This window comes from Melopsittacus undulatus, chromosome 6 (assembly GCF_012275295.1).
Source record: "Melopsittacus undulatus isolate bMelUnd1 chromosome 6, bMelUnd1.mat.Z, whole genome shotgun sequence".
Classification (NCBI taxonomy): domain Eukaryota; kingdom Metazoa; phylum Chordata; class Aves; order Psittaciformes; family Psittaculidae; genus Melopsittacus; species Melopsittacus undulatus.
Window position 1 is genome coordinate 59,113,696 of NC_047532.1, and position 18,003 is coordinate 59,131,698.

Sequence of the window (18,003 nt, forward strand, 5' to 3'; positions counted from 1 at the left end):
AATATTGAGCTAGAGGAAAACATGTTGATTTGTCATAACTTGATACACACAATTCATTCAGACAACCATCATTCATTCATCAGGCACATGTTCATGAGCATTTGGAAAGCTGTGCTCTGCTGGCTCGTTCAGCCAAGTTTGGCAGTTCATAGTCAAAAGCCAGATTTGTTCTGCTTTACGGAGATGAAAGGGACAGAAACTACGTAAAAACAAACAAGCTATCTCAACCATGACATTCAGCTCAAGCTATTTGTGCTGTATCCCCTGTACAAGCAGACGTGGCTGAATTCCTGCGGCACAGGTGCAGTGAAACCAGTCTTAAATGGGAAAACACTGGAATATTGTTAAGGCACCCCTGTCTACAAAGTCAACATTTAGCTACATAGCAAACACATCAGCTCTGCCCACTCCTCTTACGTCTAGAGGAAAGACACTCATCTCTAGAAAAGATTACGACTGTACTCTTCTGCATGTCCTTCTATTACATCAAAGAGACCTAAATCCCTCCTGTGTAGACATTGACAGTTAACATCTCACACCTTTTCTTCCATAATTTCTCCCAGCTCCTCCTTTCTGCCACAGGACGAAGGAGAAGGAACAAAACGAGGATTTACTCTTTCCTGCACTGCCTCATTCCTTAAGTGCTGTTTTCATGAGATACTCAGCAAATCATACTTTACAGAGGTTTCTCTTGCAGATTTCTTAAAGGCTTACCCCTATCAATTCTAAACTAATCACCTTAAATCCAAATCACCACAGAGCTAGTGACTTTTAAAAGTCCCTTATGCATCCAAATTAATTTTCACCATTTAATTATAACTTTAAATACTTCACTTAGCTTAAACAGTTAATCCGGTGATCTGGTCTTTGGTCAAGCTGATTTGTTGTAGTTTTGGTTTCCTCCAAAAAAAATCCCCTACAAAGACCAGCTCTAGTCCCAACAGAAATTTGGCTTTAATAACTTTTGCAGACAGTTGCTTAAAAGAGTATCTGTATAAAAGTCTCAGTTATGAAAAATAACACCTAGAATATGTTTTCCAGAGCAACAGAGGAAAATTCATTTGGCCCTGCATCTCATGGAATTAGCCCCCTTGCAGGGGAAGGGCTATTTCTAGCACTCCTGCTGTGCTTTTCTGGCAAGCAGCTAGCTAGAAATGTAGTGTTTGATAAAACTGGACAAAGAATTCCCTTGTACTGCAAATCACAGCACAATCCCACTGGTGGGCTGGCCTGGAGTGCTCCATAGCAATCAGTGCCATACTGCAGCCTGCTAACATTAATCTTCCATTTCTGTCAAGTCTCTGGCACGGGCCTGGAAAAGCTGGCCAGCAAATTAAACTTCCCCCCCCTTCCCAGCTCTTTGAAACTGAATAGTCAATCTAACACCCTGACTTTCACGTGCCCAACTTCTGCTGTGTTCAGCAGCAAACAGTTAAAATGAAATATGTGGCTGGAAGAAACTTAACAGTCAAGTATTATGCAGGATGGTATTCCCATTAGCATTGAGCCACATGTTGTTCCACTAAAGCCAGCTATGTGCTGAGGTATGCACGCCATTTTAAAGAGTGTACACGACACAACTCCGAACAAGCTGCAAAGGGAGCTGTAGCACAGTTTGGTAACAGTTCACTTCCCAGCCTTCCCCATTTGATACAGCTTTCCCACAAGGGTGCCAGAGCAACTGAGCTGCTCCTCTTTCCAAGTTACAAGGCTTGCTGGAAACAGACTCCTCACTGCCCCTGCCCCTACTAACTCAGCCACTGCACATCCCATCTCAGCAGCTAAGGTTTAAATAGCCTTACAGAAAGATGATGGAGGAAGGAAGGAGAGGATAAAACATAAGAGGCACCTGTTGAGTGAATGAGTACCAGCGTAGCAAGGGGATGGTCAATTTTGTGTATGCAGCTGACAATACATTTATGTGTATACATATAAAGTGATTTCTTTTTTACAGTGAGAACAACCACTGGAACAAGCTCCCATAGGACACAGTAGAGTCTCCATCACTGCAGATTTTCAAGACACAATTGGACATGGTGCTAGGTGATCTCATCAATGCTGTCCTTCCCACCAAAGGGTGGACCAGATGGTCTGAGATCCTTTCCAACCTGAGCTGTTCTGTGATATACTGTTTTTCCTGCATACACCTTATGCTTTCCTGAAGACTTAGCATAATGAGCAACACAAGAAAAAAAAAACAGCTTTTGAAGGCCAACACAAGCCAAATTAAAGTGACTTGACATTGTAAGTGACTACTTCCATCAGCTTGACTAGTAAAGCTGCTTCTTACTGTGCTCAGTGATACGGCTATGTGAAAGGATGAAACCTTTTATACAACTGAAGGGACACAACTGAAGAGACACAACCAGCCCACAGTGCCTTATGAACTCTGAAACCTCTTTTTCTCCCCATCTGGCCAGATGCCCACAAAGCAATTGCCACTGTCCCCTTGGCTGAGCAGGCTGGCACACATGGACCATACCCCTACACAACACTGCCCCAAGGAAAGAGAGAACTCAACCCATCTTAAGCACTTACAACACAGCCCCTGCCAGACATATGCAGTGATTTAGGATTGTAAAGGACCTCAAGATCACCTAGTTCCAACCCCCCTGCCATGGGCAGGGACACCTCACACTAAACCATATCACCCAAGGCTTCATCCAACCTGGCCTTGAACACTGCCAGGGATGGAGCATTCACTACCTCCCTGGGCAACCCATTCCAGTGCCTCACCACCCTAACAGGAAAGAATTTCTTCCATATATCCAGTCTAAACTTCTGCTGTTTAAGTTTCAACCCATTACCCCTTGTCCTGTCACTACAGTCCGTAATGAATAGTCCCTCACCAGCATCCCTGTAGACCCCTTCAGATACTGGAAGGCTGCTATGAGGTCTCCACGCAGCCTTCTCTTCTCCAGGCTGAACAGCCCCAACTTTCTCAGTCTGTCTTCATACAGGAGGTGCTCCAGTCCCCTGATCATCCTCGTGGCCCTCGTCTGGACTTGTTCTAACAGTTCCATGTCCTTTTTATGTTGAGGACACCAGAACTGCACACAATGCTCCAAGCAAGGTCTCACAAGAGCAGAGTAGAAGGGCAGGATCACCTCCTTTGACCTGCTGGTCACGCTCCTATTGATGCAGCCCAGGATACGATTGGCTTTCTGGGCTGTGAGTGCACACTGCTGGCTCATGTTCATTCTCTCATTGACCAACACCCCCAAGTCCTTCTCCGCCGGGCTGCTCTGAATCTCTTCTCTGCCCAACCTGTAGCTGTGCCTGGGATTGCTCCAACCCAGGTGTAGGACCTTGCACTTGACATGGTTAAACTTCATGAGGTTGGCATCAGCCCACCTCACAAGTGTGTCAAGGTCCCTCTGAATGGCATTCCTTCCCTCTAGCGTATGAACCGAACCACACAGCTTGGTGTCATCGGCAAACTTGCTGAGGGCACACTCAATTCCATTGTCCAGGTTCAGCAACAAACATATTAAACAAGACCGGTCCCAACACTGATCCCTGAGGGACAACACTCGTTACTGGTCTCCAGCAGGACATTGAACTGTTGACCACAACTCTTTGAGTGCGACCATCCAGCCAGTTCTTTATCCACCGAGTGCTCCACCTATCAAATTGATGTCTCTCCAATTTAGAGACAAGGACGTCATGTGGGACAGTGTCGAATGCTTTGCACAAGTCCAGGTAGATGACGTCAACTGCTCCACCCCTGTCCATCACTTCTGTAGCCCCGTCACAGAAGGCCACCAAATTGGTCAGGCAGGATTTTCCCCTAGTAAAGCCATGCTGGCTGTCACCAAGCACATTGCTCTTTTTCATGTGCCCTAGCATGCCTTCCAAGAGAATCTGCTCCCAGATTTTGCCAGGCACAGAGGTGACACTGACGAGTCTGTGATTCTCCAGCTCATTCATTTTCCCCTTCTTGAAAATGGGGCTTATATTTCCCTTTCTCCAGTCATCAGGAACTTCACCTGACTGCCATGATTTTTCAAATATGATGGCCAGTGGCTTTGCAACTTCATTTGCCAGCTCCTTCAGGACCCGCGGATGGATTTCATCAGGTCCCATGGACTTGTGTACATTCAGGTTCTTAAGATGGTCTCGAACCAGATCCTCATGTACAGTGGGCCCAAGATCTAGGTTTTCACAGTCCCTGCGTCTGCCTTCCAAGACTCGGGTGCTGCGGTCAGAGCCTTTGCCAGTGAAGACCGAGGCAAAGAAGCCATTCAGAACCTCAGCCTTCTTCAAGTCCTGTGTAGCCAGTTCTCCCAAAAGCTTCCAGAGGGGGCCTACATTGTCCTCAGTCTGTTTTATAGCCGCTACATACCTATAAAATCCCTTCCTATTATCTTTAACATCCCTTGCCAAGTTTAGCTCCAATTGGGCCTTAGCTTTCCTAACCTTAGCTTTCCTAACTACCCAGACAACATACCTGTATTCATCCCAGGCCACCTGTCCTTGCTTCCACCTTTTATAAGCCTCTTTTTTCCTGTGAATTTTTCTCAGCAGCTCCTTATCCATCCAAGGAGGTCTCCTGGCCCTCCTGCTGCACTTCCTTCTAGGTGGGATGCAACTCTCCTGAGCTTGTAGCAGGTGATCCTTGAATGTTAACCAAGAGTCTTGGGCCCCCTTGCCCTCTAGGGCTATATCCCATTGAACCTTACTAAGCAGGCTCCTGAAGAGGCCAAAGTCTGCTCTCTTGAAGTCCAGGGCAGTGAGCTTACTGCATGCTCTTCTCACTGTCTTGAGGACCTCAAATTCAACCATCTCGTGATCACTGCATCCAAGACTTCCCTGGAGAGTCACATTTCCAACGATCCCTTCCCTGTTGGTGAGCACGAGGTCAAGCACGGCACCTCTCCTCGTCTGCTCCTTTATTGCTTGCAGAAGGAAGTTGTCTTCCACACAATCGAGAAACCTCCTGGATTGCTTGTCCCGGGCCATACCATCACCCCAACAGATGTCAGGGTGGTTGAAGTCCCCCATGAGAACAAGGGCCTGTGAGCGTGAGGCTTTTCCTATTTGTCTGTAGAGTTCTTCATCCACAGGTTCCTCTTGATCAGGCGGTCTGTAACATATCCCCACAGTAATGTGTCCCATCACCGATTTCCCCTTAACCCTGACCCACAAACTTTCTGTTAACTGATCACCTGTCCCCAGACAGAGTTCCATACTCTCTAGCCTATCCCTAACATAAAGGGCAACTCCCCCTCCCCTCCTACCAGGCCTGTCTTTTTGAAAAAGCCTGTAACCTTCCATTCCAACACTCCAGTCAAAGTAGCCATCCCACCATGTTTCTGTGATGCCTGTTATATCATAGCCCCGTAGATGTGCCCACATCTCTAATTCCTCTTGTTTATTCCCCATGCTACGGGCATTTGTATAGAGGCATCTGATCCGAGCTCCAAATGAAGCCGGCTCAGTGGCTGGAGCAGCTAGAATATTACTACATTGCTCAGAGTATTTATTATAGGTGCTGGCAACTGACTGGGTGTGTTGGGATGGAATGATGCTCCCCTCCCCCAACGCTACTAGTTTAAAGCATCCTTGACAAGTCTGGCAAGCCTCCCAGCAAAGCCACTTCCCTTTCTTTATCAGAGCAGTTCCACCAGCCCCCAGTAGGCCTGGCCTACAAATGTGGGCCCCATGTCCAAGACACCCAAACCCTTGACTATGACACCACCCTTTTAACCATTTATTAACCTGTCCAATCCTCCTTGCCTTTGGAAGGTCCTCCCCTGTGTCTTGGAGAATTGTCGAAAAGACTATCTGAGCTCCAGAACCCCTGACCCCCTCTCCCAGAGCTCTGTAGTCCTTCTTTATACTCCTCAGGCTACTACTATCTGTATCCCTAGCACCCCCATCTATCACTAGAAGTGGGTAATAGTCTGTGGGACTTACTAGAGCAGGCAGCCTCTCCACAACATCCCTGATCCGTGCCCCAAGTAGGCAACACACCTCCCTTGCACCCGGGTCAGGCCGACAGATGAGCGCTTCTGTCCCTTTCAAGGCAGAGTCCCCTACTACTACAACCCATCGCTTTTTCCTGGTGGCACCAGTAGAGATCTTCTGCACCAGTGCACCAGCCGACTGTTTCTGATGCAAGTGCATTTCCTCATCAGCCCTTTGCAGGACAGCAAAGTGGTTCTGGGTGGGTACAGCAGATTTAGGAGGAAGCCCCTTGCTTTTAATTGCTCTCTTCCTCCTTTGGTTGTTTTTTTTTGTTACTAATTCCCAGCTTCACTGATCAACAGCCCCCTTCTTTCCTCCGTGAGTTAGGGGGGAATCTTGAGGCCCCTGTGCTGTTTGGTCCTGGAGCAAGCAGTCCTGCTTCCTCTCAGCTTCCCTGACATCTTGCAGCTTACTGACAGCATCCCGTAGCTCAGCCACCTGCTGCAGGAGGACCTCCATCAGGGAGCAGCCATGCCCATTCTGCACCTTTCCCTCACCAGACCAGTGCAGGCACTCTCTACACTTCAAGCTCTGCACCGCAGCCTCCCCTCTTACCGGCTCTGTCTGGGTGCCTACACTGGCCACCACTGGGGTGGCCGGGGCAGAGCTCCCAGACCGGACCCTGGTCGTACAGCGAGTGCTCACCATCCCGCTCGCCTGCCCGCGCGAACTGCCACACAAACTGCCTTGATCTGCTCTGTTTGCCTGCTCTGTTCACCGCGCTCCCTGGGTAGGTTTTTAACCACTCACAGTTGGTGCCACTCCTCCTGTCTCTGCCCCCGGTGAGTCACCTCCTCGCGGTAGCTGAGCTCTTTACAAGTCCTGTCAAGGACTTGAGGCTCCCTCCTCAGTGGCTCTTGTCGCTCTGTGGTGAGGCTTCTGGACGCTGATCTCCCCCGGCTCCGCTCCGGTGTTACAAGTGTCCTTTCTCAAGCTACTCCCCTCAGCAAAGCACAGTAAAGATGCTTGTCTGACCCTGTTTAACACTGTTTACATGTGCTTGGGCACGTATATCACTGTCATACTCACTGCCAGCAAGGCATGCTATTTTACAGGCACATTTGATTATCCTATTATACATGTCACATTCCTCATGACTTAAGGCAAGGTTTCTGAGTTATTTTAAAGTTCCTCAGAAAACCTGTAATTTATTTTGAGGGCAACAAGCTAAGGTGAATGAGTAAGTCAGAAAACAACTAGTTCCTTGTTACAGCAAGCTACTGAAGTATCAAATGGCCACTCTCTCAACTAATGGAAATGCTGAGTTCTCACCAAACTAAACCTGAAAAGGTAATTTAATTTTTCCTACCATTCTCCAGACATACTTAATAAGTACACCACAATCTAACATTGAAAGCTTTTCTCTATATTAATAGCATTAGTATTGAAGATATAAGCCACTTCATTTTGAAAAGAGGAAAAAAAAAACCCAACCAACAACACAGCTTACACAAAGTGGTTGTAACTTTCAAAACCCAAGCCTCCCTTCTGCCCATGTTTTTCATGCTGTTTTAGTAGTACTATTTACAAAAACAACCCAAGGACTTTTTTGAAAGATGTGTTAAAAATGAAAAAACAGCAAATCAAACCAGAAGAGCTCAAATATCTCAAAACTGTTCTCGTAGCAATGGGTGAGTGAAAGTGGACTACTGTTCTTCTGTGCTAGATTACAAGAAATACTGATCTGGATGCTCAACTAACACAAATGGCACAGCTCTACTGATGTCAAGGGCTGTTAGCTTACACAGCTGCAGGCAACTTAGCTTTTTTCATCCTCACATAGTTCCAGTCCTGCTCTGATACAAAACTTCAAAACAGAGCTGTAAATAGCATTGAGAGAATTCATGCTGTATCAAAATCAAACTATTTCTATTAGGATACAAAGAAAGCATAATTTCTACGCCTATCAGCAACTTGGGGTAGGACACATACACACACAAAAAAGAACTTTTAAAAACTGAAATAGAATGGAATTATTTCTATGTAACATCTTAATTATCTAAATAAATGGAAGAATCTCCTGGTTTAACCTGTAAAAAAAAGTCTTTTTTTACCCTTAGAAAAACTACTACTTTGACCAATGCAGTCTGAGTTCTATCCCACATAACATTTCAGTGTGAATGAATGGAAAAATTATTAAACAGGTAAAAAAACCCAACCAAACAAAAAACCCAACCAAACAGACAAAAAACCCTCTATGAATCCTGTAAAGATAGCCTGCTTTTTTTCAAATACTATGCACATGGACATTAATTAAGCTGTGATAAACCCATCAACCCAAGGATCACTTGATCCCTGGAGCAAAAGATATAAAATAAATTGCTTTCAATAGCCCATTAATTAAAACAGAAAGAGATTACAGCAGAACCCCCATGAGGCTCATGCACACTGAGAGGTGAAGGGGCTAACCACCCACTGCATGTTCTCCATCACAGTGGTGACACTTGGAGCATCCTTGACAGTGGTATCTCATTAGAGAGAGGAATAAGCACGTATAACAGCACTTTAGGTCCCTCACCACACTTAAAGAGTTCAGTATCTACAAATAAGCATGAGTTAGTTGTAGATATTTTAAGTATCAATGATTCTGCGATGCACATTAACTGCAGTGGGCTCTGTTCATGTTCTGGCATCACACCAAAACACAAGCAGCAGCACTGCGCCTGATGCCAAGCACTGCCTGTTTGGGCTGCTCTCCAATCCAAAGATTTCCTCCTCTCACTGTGTCTTTCATGGCATGAAAAGCAGCTTTGCCTCTATTTCCCCAATCAGAGAATATGAACAGTTACTCTGTACAAATCAAACTGGAACAAGTAATGGCTATTTTAAATGAACTGCTCCCACTCCACAGCTGCTGCATCCTTTTGCCTCTTCCACCAGCAGGTCTTTATGGCATTGTCATCCCATAGATCAAAGACACATGCACGAATAAACCCTTGATCTTCAAAAGCATGGGCACAAGCTCCCCATAAGCCCACCAAAAAATTGGCTTCAGCTCTGCAGGAGTAAAAGGGAGCAGAGGAACCTTTCTGCCATATGCCAAACCATTCTGTTATCTCAAACATTATGCAAATATTTCACATGAATGCTTTTCTGCCTCATGAAACCAAAGCTCCTTGCACTTGGAGAACAGTTAAATTACAAAGCATCTTCCATCTGGAAAAACAAAAATTAAGCAAATAGTATGCAACATGTGGAATGAAACTGGTAGACAGAATTTGCTGCCCAGTATACTCTGCATGTTGCTGGAAGCTTATCTGCAAAATCTAAGCACAAAAAATATTTGCACTGGCCCCAGAAGATGTATTTGTAAACCAGGATAACGGTCACCGCCTAAGTGGTGAAAGAACGCTGTAGCTTTAATATGATTTAAGGCAATCTCTGTTGGGCATGCACTGGGTTCAAGTATGAACATGGTATCAGAGAGTACCACACTGGAAGAGGCCTCAACCTCCATTTCCTGCAACGTTGAAATAAAATCTGCTTATGGTGATTCCTACCAGGATCTTCCACCCAGGCAGCTAACACATATACATTTTCCATAGCAAAAGCACTGTCCACATCCTGGCAATCTACAATGCATCAAGTCCTACCAGGATGTCTCTGAGATAAACACACATGTGAGATAATTCTACTGATTAGGTAGACACTAATCCCAACAGTAATCCTACCAAACAGCAAAAATATTACAAATTCTTCAGAAGGCAGCACAGTGTAAATTTATTGCAGGAGGCGGTATTATAAAGAGGTGTTTGAATTCAACATTTTGCAAGTGATGCACAAATCTATAAAAATATACAGTTAGAATTCAGTCCTAAACAGCTGTAAACAAAATTTACTTTAACATTTTATATAGGCAAAAAAAATTGTATGTAGAATTCTTCGTATTGCATTTATAACAAAAAAAAATCCAATCATTTTATCTGTACAAGGAGACATTAAATTAAAAGCAGCCTCCAGGGTGCTTTCCTCTTAAAACTATTTTCCCACAGACCTAAGAGCACAAGTGGGTGCTGTTTCTATATTACAAACGTGGAACCAAGTTATCTTCTTACTTCAATCTTTTGTGTACTTGTTACAAATAAAACACATTTTTCCAACTTCTGCTATAGAATCATAGAATGGTTTGGGTTGGAAAGGACCTTAAGATCATCCAGTTCCAACTCTCCTGCCATGGGCAGGTACACCTCACACTACACCATGTAGCCCAAGGCTACATCCAGCTTGGCCTTGAACACTGCACCAGGGATGGAGCATTTACTTCTTTGGGCAACCTGTTACAGTGCCTCACCACCCTAACAGTAAAGAATTTCTTCCTTACATATAACCTGAACTTCCCTTGCTTAAGTATGAACCCATTACCCCTTGTCCTATCACTACAGTCCCTAATGAGGAGTCCCTCCCCAGCATCCCTGTAGACCCCCTTCAGATACTAGAAGGCTGCTATGAGGTCTCCACGCAGCCTTCTCTTCTCCAGGCTGAACAGCCCCAACTTTCTCAGCCTGTCTTCATATGGGAGGTGCTCCAGTCCCCTGCTCATCCTCGTGGCCCTCGTCTGGACTTGTTCTAACAGTACCATGTCCTTTTTATGTTGAGGACACCAGAACTGCACACAATGCTCCAAGTGAGGTCTCACGAGAGCAGAGTAGAGGGGCAGGATCACCGCCTTTGACCTGCTGGTCACGCTCCTATTGATGCAGCCCAGAACACGGTTGGCTTTCTGGGCTGCAAGCGCACACTGCTGGCTCATGTTCAGTTTCTCATCAACCCCAAGTCCTTCTCCACAGGGCTGCTCTGAATCTCTTCCCTGCCCAGGCTTTAGCTGCACCTGGGATTGCCCTGAGTCAAGTGTAGGACCTTGCACTTGACTAAACTTCATGTGGCTGGCATTGTCCCACCTCTTAAGCATGTCTAGTGTCCCTCTGAATGGCATTCCTTCCCTCCAGCGTATCAAACACACAGCTTGGTGTCACTGGCAAACTTGCTGAGGGCACACTCAATCCCACTGTCCATGTCAGCGACAAAGACGCTGCACAGGACTGCTCACAACACCAACCCTGAGGGAAATCACTTGTTACTGAGAACACCAAGGGGCACCTTATGTCTAATCAGTTCCTTTTAAAAGCCATTGTGGCCAGAATTACTCATCAAGGAATTAACACCAGGAACTAATGGTGCAAATTAAGACTATGGGGCAAATTAGCACCTCTACAACTAGGATCCATTTTATTGATAACATTTACAGGGAATATCTATCTGCTGTTGTGTCTGGAAAGACTCCAAATAACTGAATCCTGTAATTTATTTTTTCTTAAACTTCTGCCTAACAAGGTTTCTTTAAAAAAAAAAAAGCAAAAAGAAACAAATCCAGAACCCTTTTCTGTCTACAAAGTTGGAACCCAAATAAGACAACAATATTTAAAGTTTTCAAGGTAAAATTGATTTCATTATCCACAGAAGAAAGCAGCAAATAACAAAAGGAACTGTGTATTTGTTGGCTTTTATAGAACTCCCTTTATTCCATCTATGCTTCTCAAAATCTTATACTTTAGACTGTAATCAATATTGACATATCTTACATAATATCAGTAAGTAAGGTAAGCAGACTTTTCCCCAAAGCTGTAATCACTTATTTGTCAGGAGTTAATGCTGAATGTCCTCAGCTTGCTAAGTATATAGACATCTGTTTCATAGCAGTCGTATAATTCAAGTAAAGTCCTAACACAAATAAAGCTAAATTTGCTATGTTGTCCTTCATGCAGTAATTCTGTATGGATGAGCTGTCGTTTTAAATTTCACTGAAAATAACTGTAGATACCTTAACTGGATTAAAAGGAACTACTAAATCACTTCTCCATAATCAAGCCAATTACTGAGCAGCAGGGATCCACTTCATCATCAGTTAATCTATTCAGTGTGATCACCGTTCAATACATGCAAAATGAGAGCTGCATCTAAAGTACCTCAATTAATTCAATGCATAACAAACCAATCAGGTGAAAACTTTTCTCCCGGTTTCATAAGACATATTTTTAAATAGGCAATTTTGCTCTTAGAAATAAATGTTTCTTCGGTATGAAAACAATTTGGATTTTTTCCTTCTCCCACATTAAGGGATTTATTTTTCTTAAAATTAAATAGTCACTTGTATATTGGGAAATTACCCCCTAAGTGAGGGTCAAACAGTTTGTGGACACAGATGGCTTTCCTAAATAACCATGCTTACTGACCTCTCCAAAGCACCTAGAGCTCCAATGATGACAAAAATCTACTTAAGAACGTGGTATTTCATTTATCTTGCAAGCATAACTGGTCCAAGTATTTAATGCACCTAATAAAGTGGGTTATTTCCAAATGAATATTCAGTAACTTTGTCACTAAAAATACACTTGTATCTGCAGCATTCCCACAAAAAGAACAAAACGTGAGCTCCCAGAAGACCAAGTGGTTTTTATTTCTGCTGTTTATAGCAGTTGCTCTGGTGCCTGTGCCCAGAAGCAGTCTCCACACTAGGAACCCAGGCACAGCAACTCTGGACATGTGGGACTGCAGGGGCAGAAGCCTGCCAGCATGGCAAGCAGGGCAAGACAGACGGGGGTCCTCCTCTGGAGAAAAATACATATGCTCCAATGCCGGTGTTTCAGGTTTTCTCTGCCGAGCCAGGCAGAAATACAAGCTCTTACAAAGAGCAAAAGTGTGCAAAGGAAAGGTGAGCCTTCTCTAAAGAGGGGAACCTGGAATTCCCTTTCTCCTGAACTTTACGCTGCTTCTAACTCTCAACAGGATACTAGAGTTAAGCTCAAGATAATGTAAGACACATCACTACTTAAAATAATAACTTTTGAAAGGCTAGGGGGGTTTTTTCTGCTTACTTTTGTTTTCTGTGGTTTTATTTTTGTTTGGGCTTTTTTAACAGACTGGGAAAAATATTTAAGATGCTGAATTCATGTAGTAATGGTATTATGGAAATGAGACCATCAAACACTCAGCCAAAGACAACAAGGACCAAAGAGGCTGGGTTCTGAAAGTGAAAACTGTTCCTCTCCAGTCTATTAGATTAGCCTGAGACAGTTAACAAGACAGCAATTATAGGAAACAATGTGTGATGATAAGCATTTATATGGTCTTCCAAAAAGTCTTTATTAAGAAGACCCAGACAGCAAGTTAAAGAAAGTTCTGCAAACATTAAGTAGCTTCAAGGCTGGAATCTAAGGCCAGGGTTAGACACTAGCTAACAGAGGAAACCCCACCACTGTGTCCTTGCATTACCAGGCATTAGCAAGTTTGCTTTGTAAAACCTTTGCCTTCAGCAAGGTGAGGGCCCAAAAGCCCAGAGGACAACCGCACTTGGACATACTATGGACAGACTGACTGAGAAAAGACTGTGCAGTTCTACACTTAGTAGACATCAGTCTCACAAACTGAGTCATATTTCATGAACTTGACAAGCATTTCTACCAGAAATTTGTTTGATTAAGATAAAGGGAAAAGAAAGAGAAAAGAGAGGTATCAGAAGGGTTTATTATTCCTCTAAAAGGAAACAGAGGACATAAACACTTTCACGTTCCTGAACCCTCTTACCTGTTGAAGGGCACTTAAAGGTAGGATTGTCGTCCGCTGCTGACACGCTGGGAGCCTTACAGGCAAACCTCTGCTGGTGCTGCTGCATTTGCTCCCCGGGATGTGCAGCATCAGCCTGACTCACTTCACTGGGCTGAGCTATATGACTGTTTCCTGTGCTCTCCATGGAGCATGGGGGACCCTCATGGGGACCCAAAGACATCCCAGAGTCACCTCCAGGGAGGGATTTGTACTGAATAGCCAGGGAGCCCACAGCAACAGGGCTATTAACAGCAGAAAGGTGCACCCTCGGCAAGTAAGGCTCATCATCTTCAGGGATTGGGTTGTACCATATTTCTCCTTCATCATCTGCATCATTATCCTCACCCAAGTCCAAAGCAGGGCTCCTTGGCATGGCAGGGCTCGCAGTGCCACTGACAGGAGCACAGCCTCGTATGGGGCGCTCCCGCCCCACTGGTGACACAGAAGGAGCCCGTGGCACTGATAGTTCAGGCGGTGGGATAGGAGATTTGGGTACCTGGGTAACAGCCCTGTGCATTTCCTTACAGACATTTTCTTCTTCCAGAGAAGGAGGAGGAGGTCGGTGCATGCTCTGCTGCAGCCAGCTGCGTTTCTTAGAAACAGTGATGCTGTTCATCGGCAGCCTGTGTTCAGGGATTGCACTGGCCTGGGGGGACTCTGGCTCCTTCCTGCTTCTTGAAGCTATGTAAACATTTTCAATTAGATCTGTTCCCAGAAAGAAAGGGGGGGGGGGGGGGAAAGGAGGGAAACATAAATGTTTAGAATATCATTTTGCTTTCAACAGATGAACACACAAGCCACCATATGACATCTACATTAAACCTCATACGAAAGGACAAAAGACAGGTTGATGCGATTATAAAATTAGATTTCAGCCTGTCAAAGCAGAATGTGCACATAATTAATAAAGAGTCAGACTTGTTTGGTTGTGTTTTTAACACCATGTAATTTAGATAAATGGCAGTGAGATAGCTCTGCTGAAAGGTCATGCATACTTACACAGAAATGGCTGGGGTTTTTCTGCCAAGTTCAGGTACAATTGGTTTCAGAAGTTGCTATGTAGTTTTTTCTCCAGTTTACTTAGCCAATGAAGAAACAGACCTTACTTTTGGTATAATGTAAAATGGCTACAAGAAACCCACATAGATTTGCTTCTAGACTTTTATATAAATAAAGGTAATGGTATCTCTTGTACAAAAACCTCCAGAAAGGATTGTCTTTATCAGCTTTATCTTATAATCACAACAGAAGTAATCCTGATTTGTAGGGAATAAAACCATAATGAAAGGAAGGAAGGGGAATGAAGAGCTCGCAGAATCACAGAATGGTTTGGGTTGGAAGGGACCTTAAAGATCACCCAATTCCAACCCCCTGCCATGGACAGGAACACCTTCCACTAGACCAGATTGCTCTAAGCTTCATCTAACCTCCCATGAACAGCTTCTCTGAGCAACCTGTGCCGCTGCCTCACCACCCTCACAGGGAAGAACTTCTTCCTCATGTCTAACCTAAATGTAAAAAAGTTTTTAAATATCTAACGACACACCAAAAATTTGATGCAACACCTGATCAGATTCCACTGACTGCTCCCAAGACTTGACACTATTTCCTGAAAGCAATCGCCAAACATTTAATTATGCATCCAAAAAGTCACCTGCACTCAAGTCCCTTGTCAGAGCACATACAAGCAGCCCACTCAGCAGCAGTGGCAGGCTGCAGGGCACCAAATGCAGCAGCACCTCCAGGCAAGCACCGGTCCTGTCACTAGGACTCGAAGGAAAGCTGCAAATAAATTCAAACGATAAACAGGGAATGGAGGACAGATAACTCTCATGCTCCTCTGCACAGAAGAACAACCCAGACAGGGTTTGCTCAACCACTGAGATTGAATGGGGATAACTGGGTTCTCCTGAAACAGACAACTTGTTTTCATGGAAAGCCCTCCACAGTTTGAAATTACGTATGGGAGCAGCTATTTGATACTGCTTGAACGTTATTGTCAACAAAAAAATATTTGAACACCAATCACAGATGTTAAAATAGGGACATTTCTCTGGAGAATTCAAGGAGTAGTTCTGCAAACCCAGCGAAGTTCACTGCAGACAGGGAGACAGGAAAAAGACTGTCACTTGAACACCTTCACTTCCACCCTCTTTTTAGGTTTGTACTTCAATGACAGAAGAGATCCTTGATAAGATCTGATACACCATTTGATGAAAGATTCATCAGTTGGTGATTCTTTTAAGGTGAGGTTTACTTGTTTAGCTAAACTGCAATACAAACAGCTTGTGATTTGAAGTATTAACTTGGTTCAAAGAAGTAACAGAATTAACCATGTTCATTTTGAAGCCTCTGCACATCTCCACTGAAGTGCTTTGCTACACTGGGGTCTAAGTCAGTCCATTAACAGAACCTGAGGAAAATAAGAAAGCAGGGCTGAGGGAGCAGATCTCTGGCCAAAGTTTCAGCGATTTGGCAGCAACTGTATTCCTTCCCCCACCCACAGCCTCAAGATTTAAATGTGCCATTGCAAACATTCCCCTTTACACAAATTTCACTACTATTTCAAGAACTAAGCAGAAGGACAGGGAACTAATCTGCAGGGGGCACAGAGCTAGGCTTGCATTTCCAAGAAGCCAGGCTGGATCAGGTACTTCTCAGGCAGGCATCCTCCTACCTCAAAGCCCTCTACTTCTGCATGGACAGCCCAAGGAGCGGTCTCTGCTCCAGTGACACAAATAGTTGAAGCATCCCAGAGCTGTACTTCCCCACAAAAAAAGTATCTGCTACTTCCTGCTCCACTGTGGTAACACAGGCCCATCTGCACCAGTTAAGGCAGCCCACAATTCCCGAACCAGTAGGCTCCTATGAAGTATAATGTGCCTAAATATACACCCAGCAACACATCTGGCACCAGCCTCAAGCTGCCCTTCAGTCCCAGGAGTAGCAAGTGCACAGAGCAAACTCAGCTTTGTTTCCAACATCCACGCAGGCATTTCAGTAACAAACCCTGTGCAAAAGCTCACTGCAAAACCCTTATTACTAACCAGGCACCTCCAACAACCCTGCTGCTGGCAGAGACACTGCACCTATCACACCTATTCACAGCCACCCCATCTCCCAACGAGCCAGCACACTGCCAGGGGTCATTGATTGCAAATGTTCACTGAATCTCATCCAAAACATACGCTTACATGCACATCTTCCAACTGTAGTTTTTGCAACTGACAGCAGTACCTGCAACCATTGCTTCCCCTTTATTCAAACTTGGCCATGCTCCTGAAAGCCCTTATGCCTGTGTTTATTTTAGAAACAGTTTCCCATGCAAGTAACTGCACAACCAGTGGTTCAGTATCACAGAGCAAGTTTTCAGTGTTGTTAACTGTTATAGTAACGAGCTGGTTTTAAATAAATACAAAGCACTCAGACATAGACAGGCCAGGCACATACTTTTTGTTCCAGAGCAAAGTTCCATTCAGAAGAATGCTGCCTGCTCTCTGTTAGTACTTTCATATATTCAATGTGCGTGCAGTACTTTAATACTTTTAACGTAAAACCAGATCAGGTCTCCAAACAAATACAGAACATGTCAGTGGTTGCTCTCAAAAGGTGTTTAAGGGAGAAAAATTAAGTGAAAAAATACAGGATTTTCCTTCACATTCCACTCTATATACAAAAAAATAAACAGATCAGTATTTAAAGTTAAGCCATTATGGCAACAACACATACATGCTCATATATGAGCAAAGCCAAAGAACTTCAAGGTTTCCGCTCAGCTGAGGTCAAAACTGATATTCACCCCACTACGTAGACTTATATTTCAACATAATGCTGTGCACTGCTTTTCCAAGCGTAAGGAAGAGGGGGGCAGCTTTTCCAGCCTCTCCATATAGGAATCAAACAATCTATAGTCCTCCTGGCTGCTTCTTAAGCACGTTTTCTTTCACGACATTTCCTAACGCAGCTACAAAGTATAATAGCTACATATTTAAATTAAACAACAGCAAAATTGATTTGTAAACTTTCAACGCGACCTTAAACCCAAACCACCACAAAGCCAAGCAGCAAACCCAAGCCAAGGAGTGATAAGAGAACCGCACGGCGAAGAACCGCTGGTCTAAACCCGAGAAACCCCCATATTAATGAGGAATCTTTATTCCCGGTAGGAGCAGCAATCACTGACGGGACGATGCTACCGCGGTGGACTGACTCCAGACCTCAACTCCAGACCCTCGCCGCCCGTCTCGTCCAGCTCCCCGCTGCCGCCTCAGGTGGAGGAGCCCCGTCCCTCAGACACTCACCCTGCGGGGCGCACACCCCGCCGTGGCGGTGCCCAGCGCCCGCCGTCCCTCGCTGGGACCTCCTGCCCCGCAGCTTGGAGAGCGTCCTGCGGAGCGGGTCAGCCATGCCTGGCTGCTGCGTCCCGCCGCC

The 18,003-nt window shown here is 44.7% G+C and overlaps 1 protein-coding gene across 1 annotated transcript in view; it reads right to left on the reverse strand.

Annotated features, from left to right (window-relative positions):
- SYDE2 (synapse defective Rho GTPase homolog 2) overlaps positions 1-17,979 on the reverse strand; it is a 31,343-nt gene extending 13,364 nt beyond the window's left edge. The window contains exons 1-2 of the mRNA XM_005143109.3: positions 17,874-17,979; positions 13,552-14,277 (exon numbers count right to left, since the gene is read on the reverse strand). Of these exons, the coding sequence (XP_005143166.3) occupies positions 13,552-14,277; positions 17,874-17,979 (832 nt within the window). The remainder of the gene's footprint in view (positions 1-13,551; positions 14,278-17,873) is intronic.
- Positions 17,980-18,003: the final 24 nt, after the last annotated feature.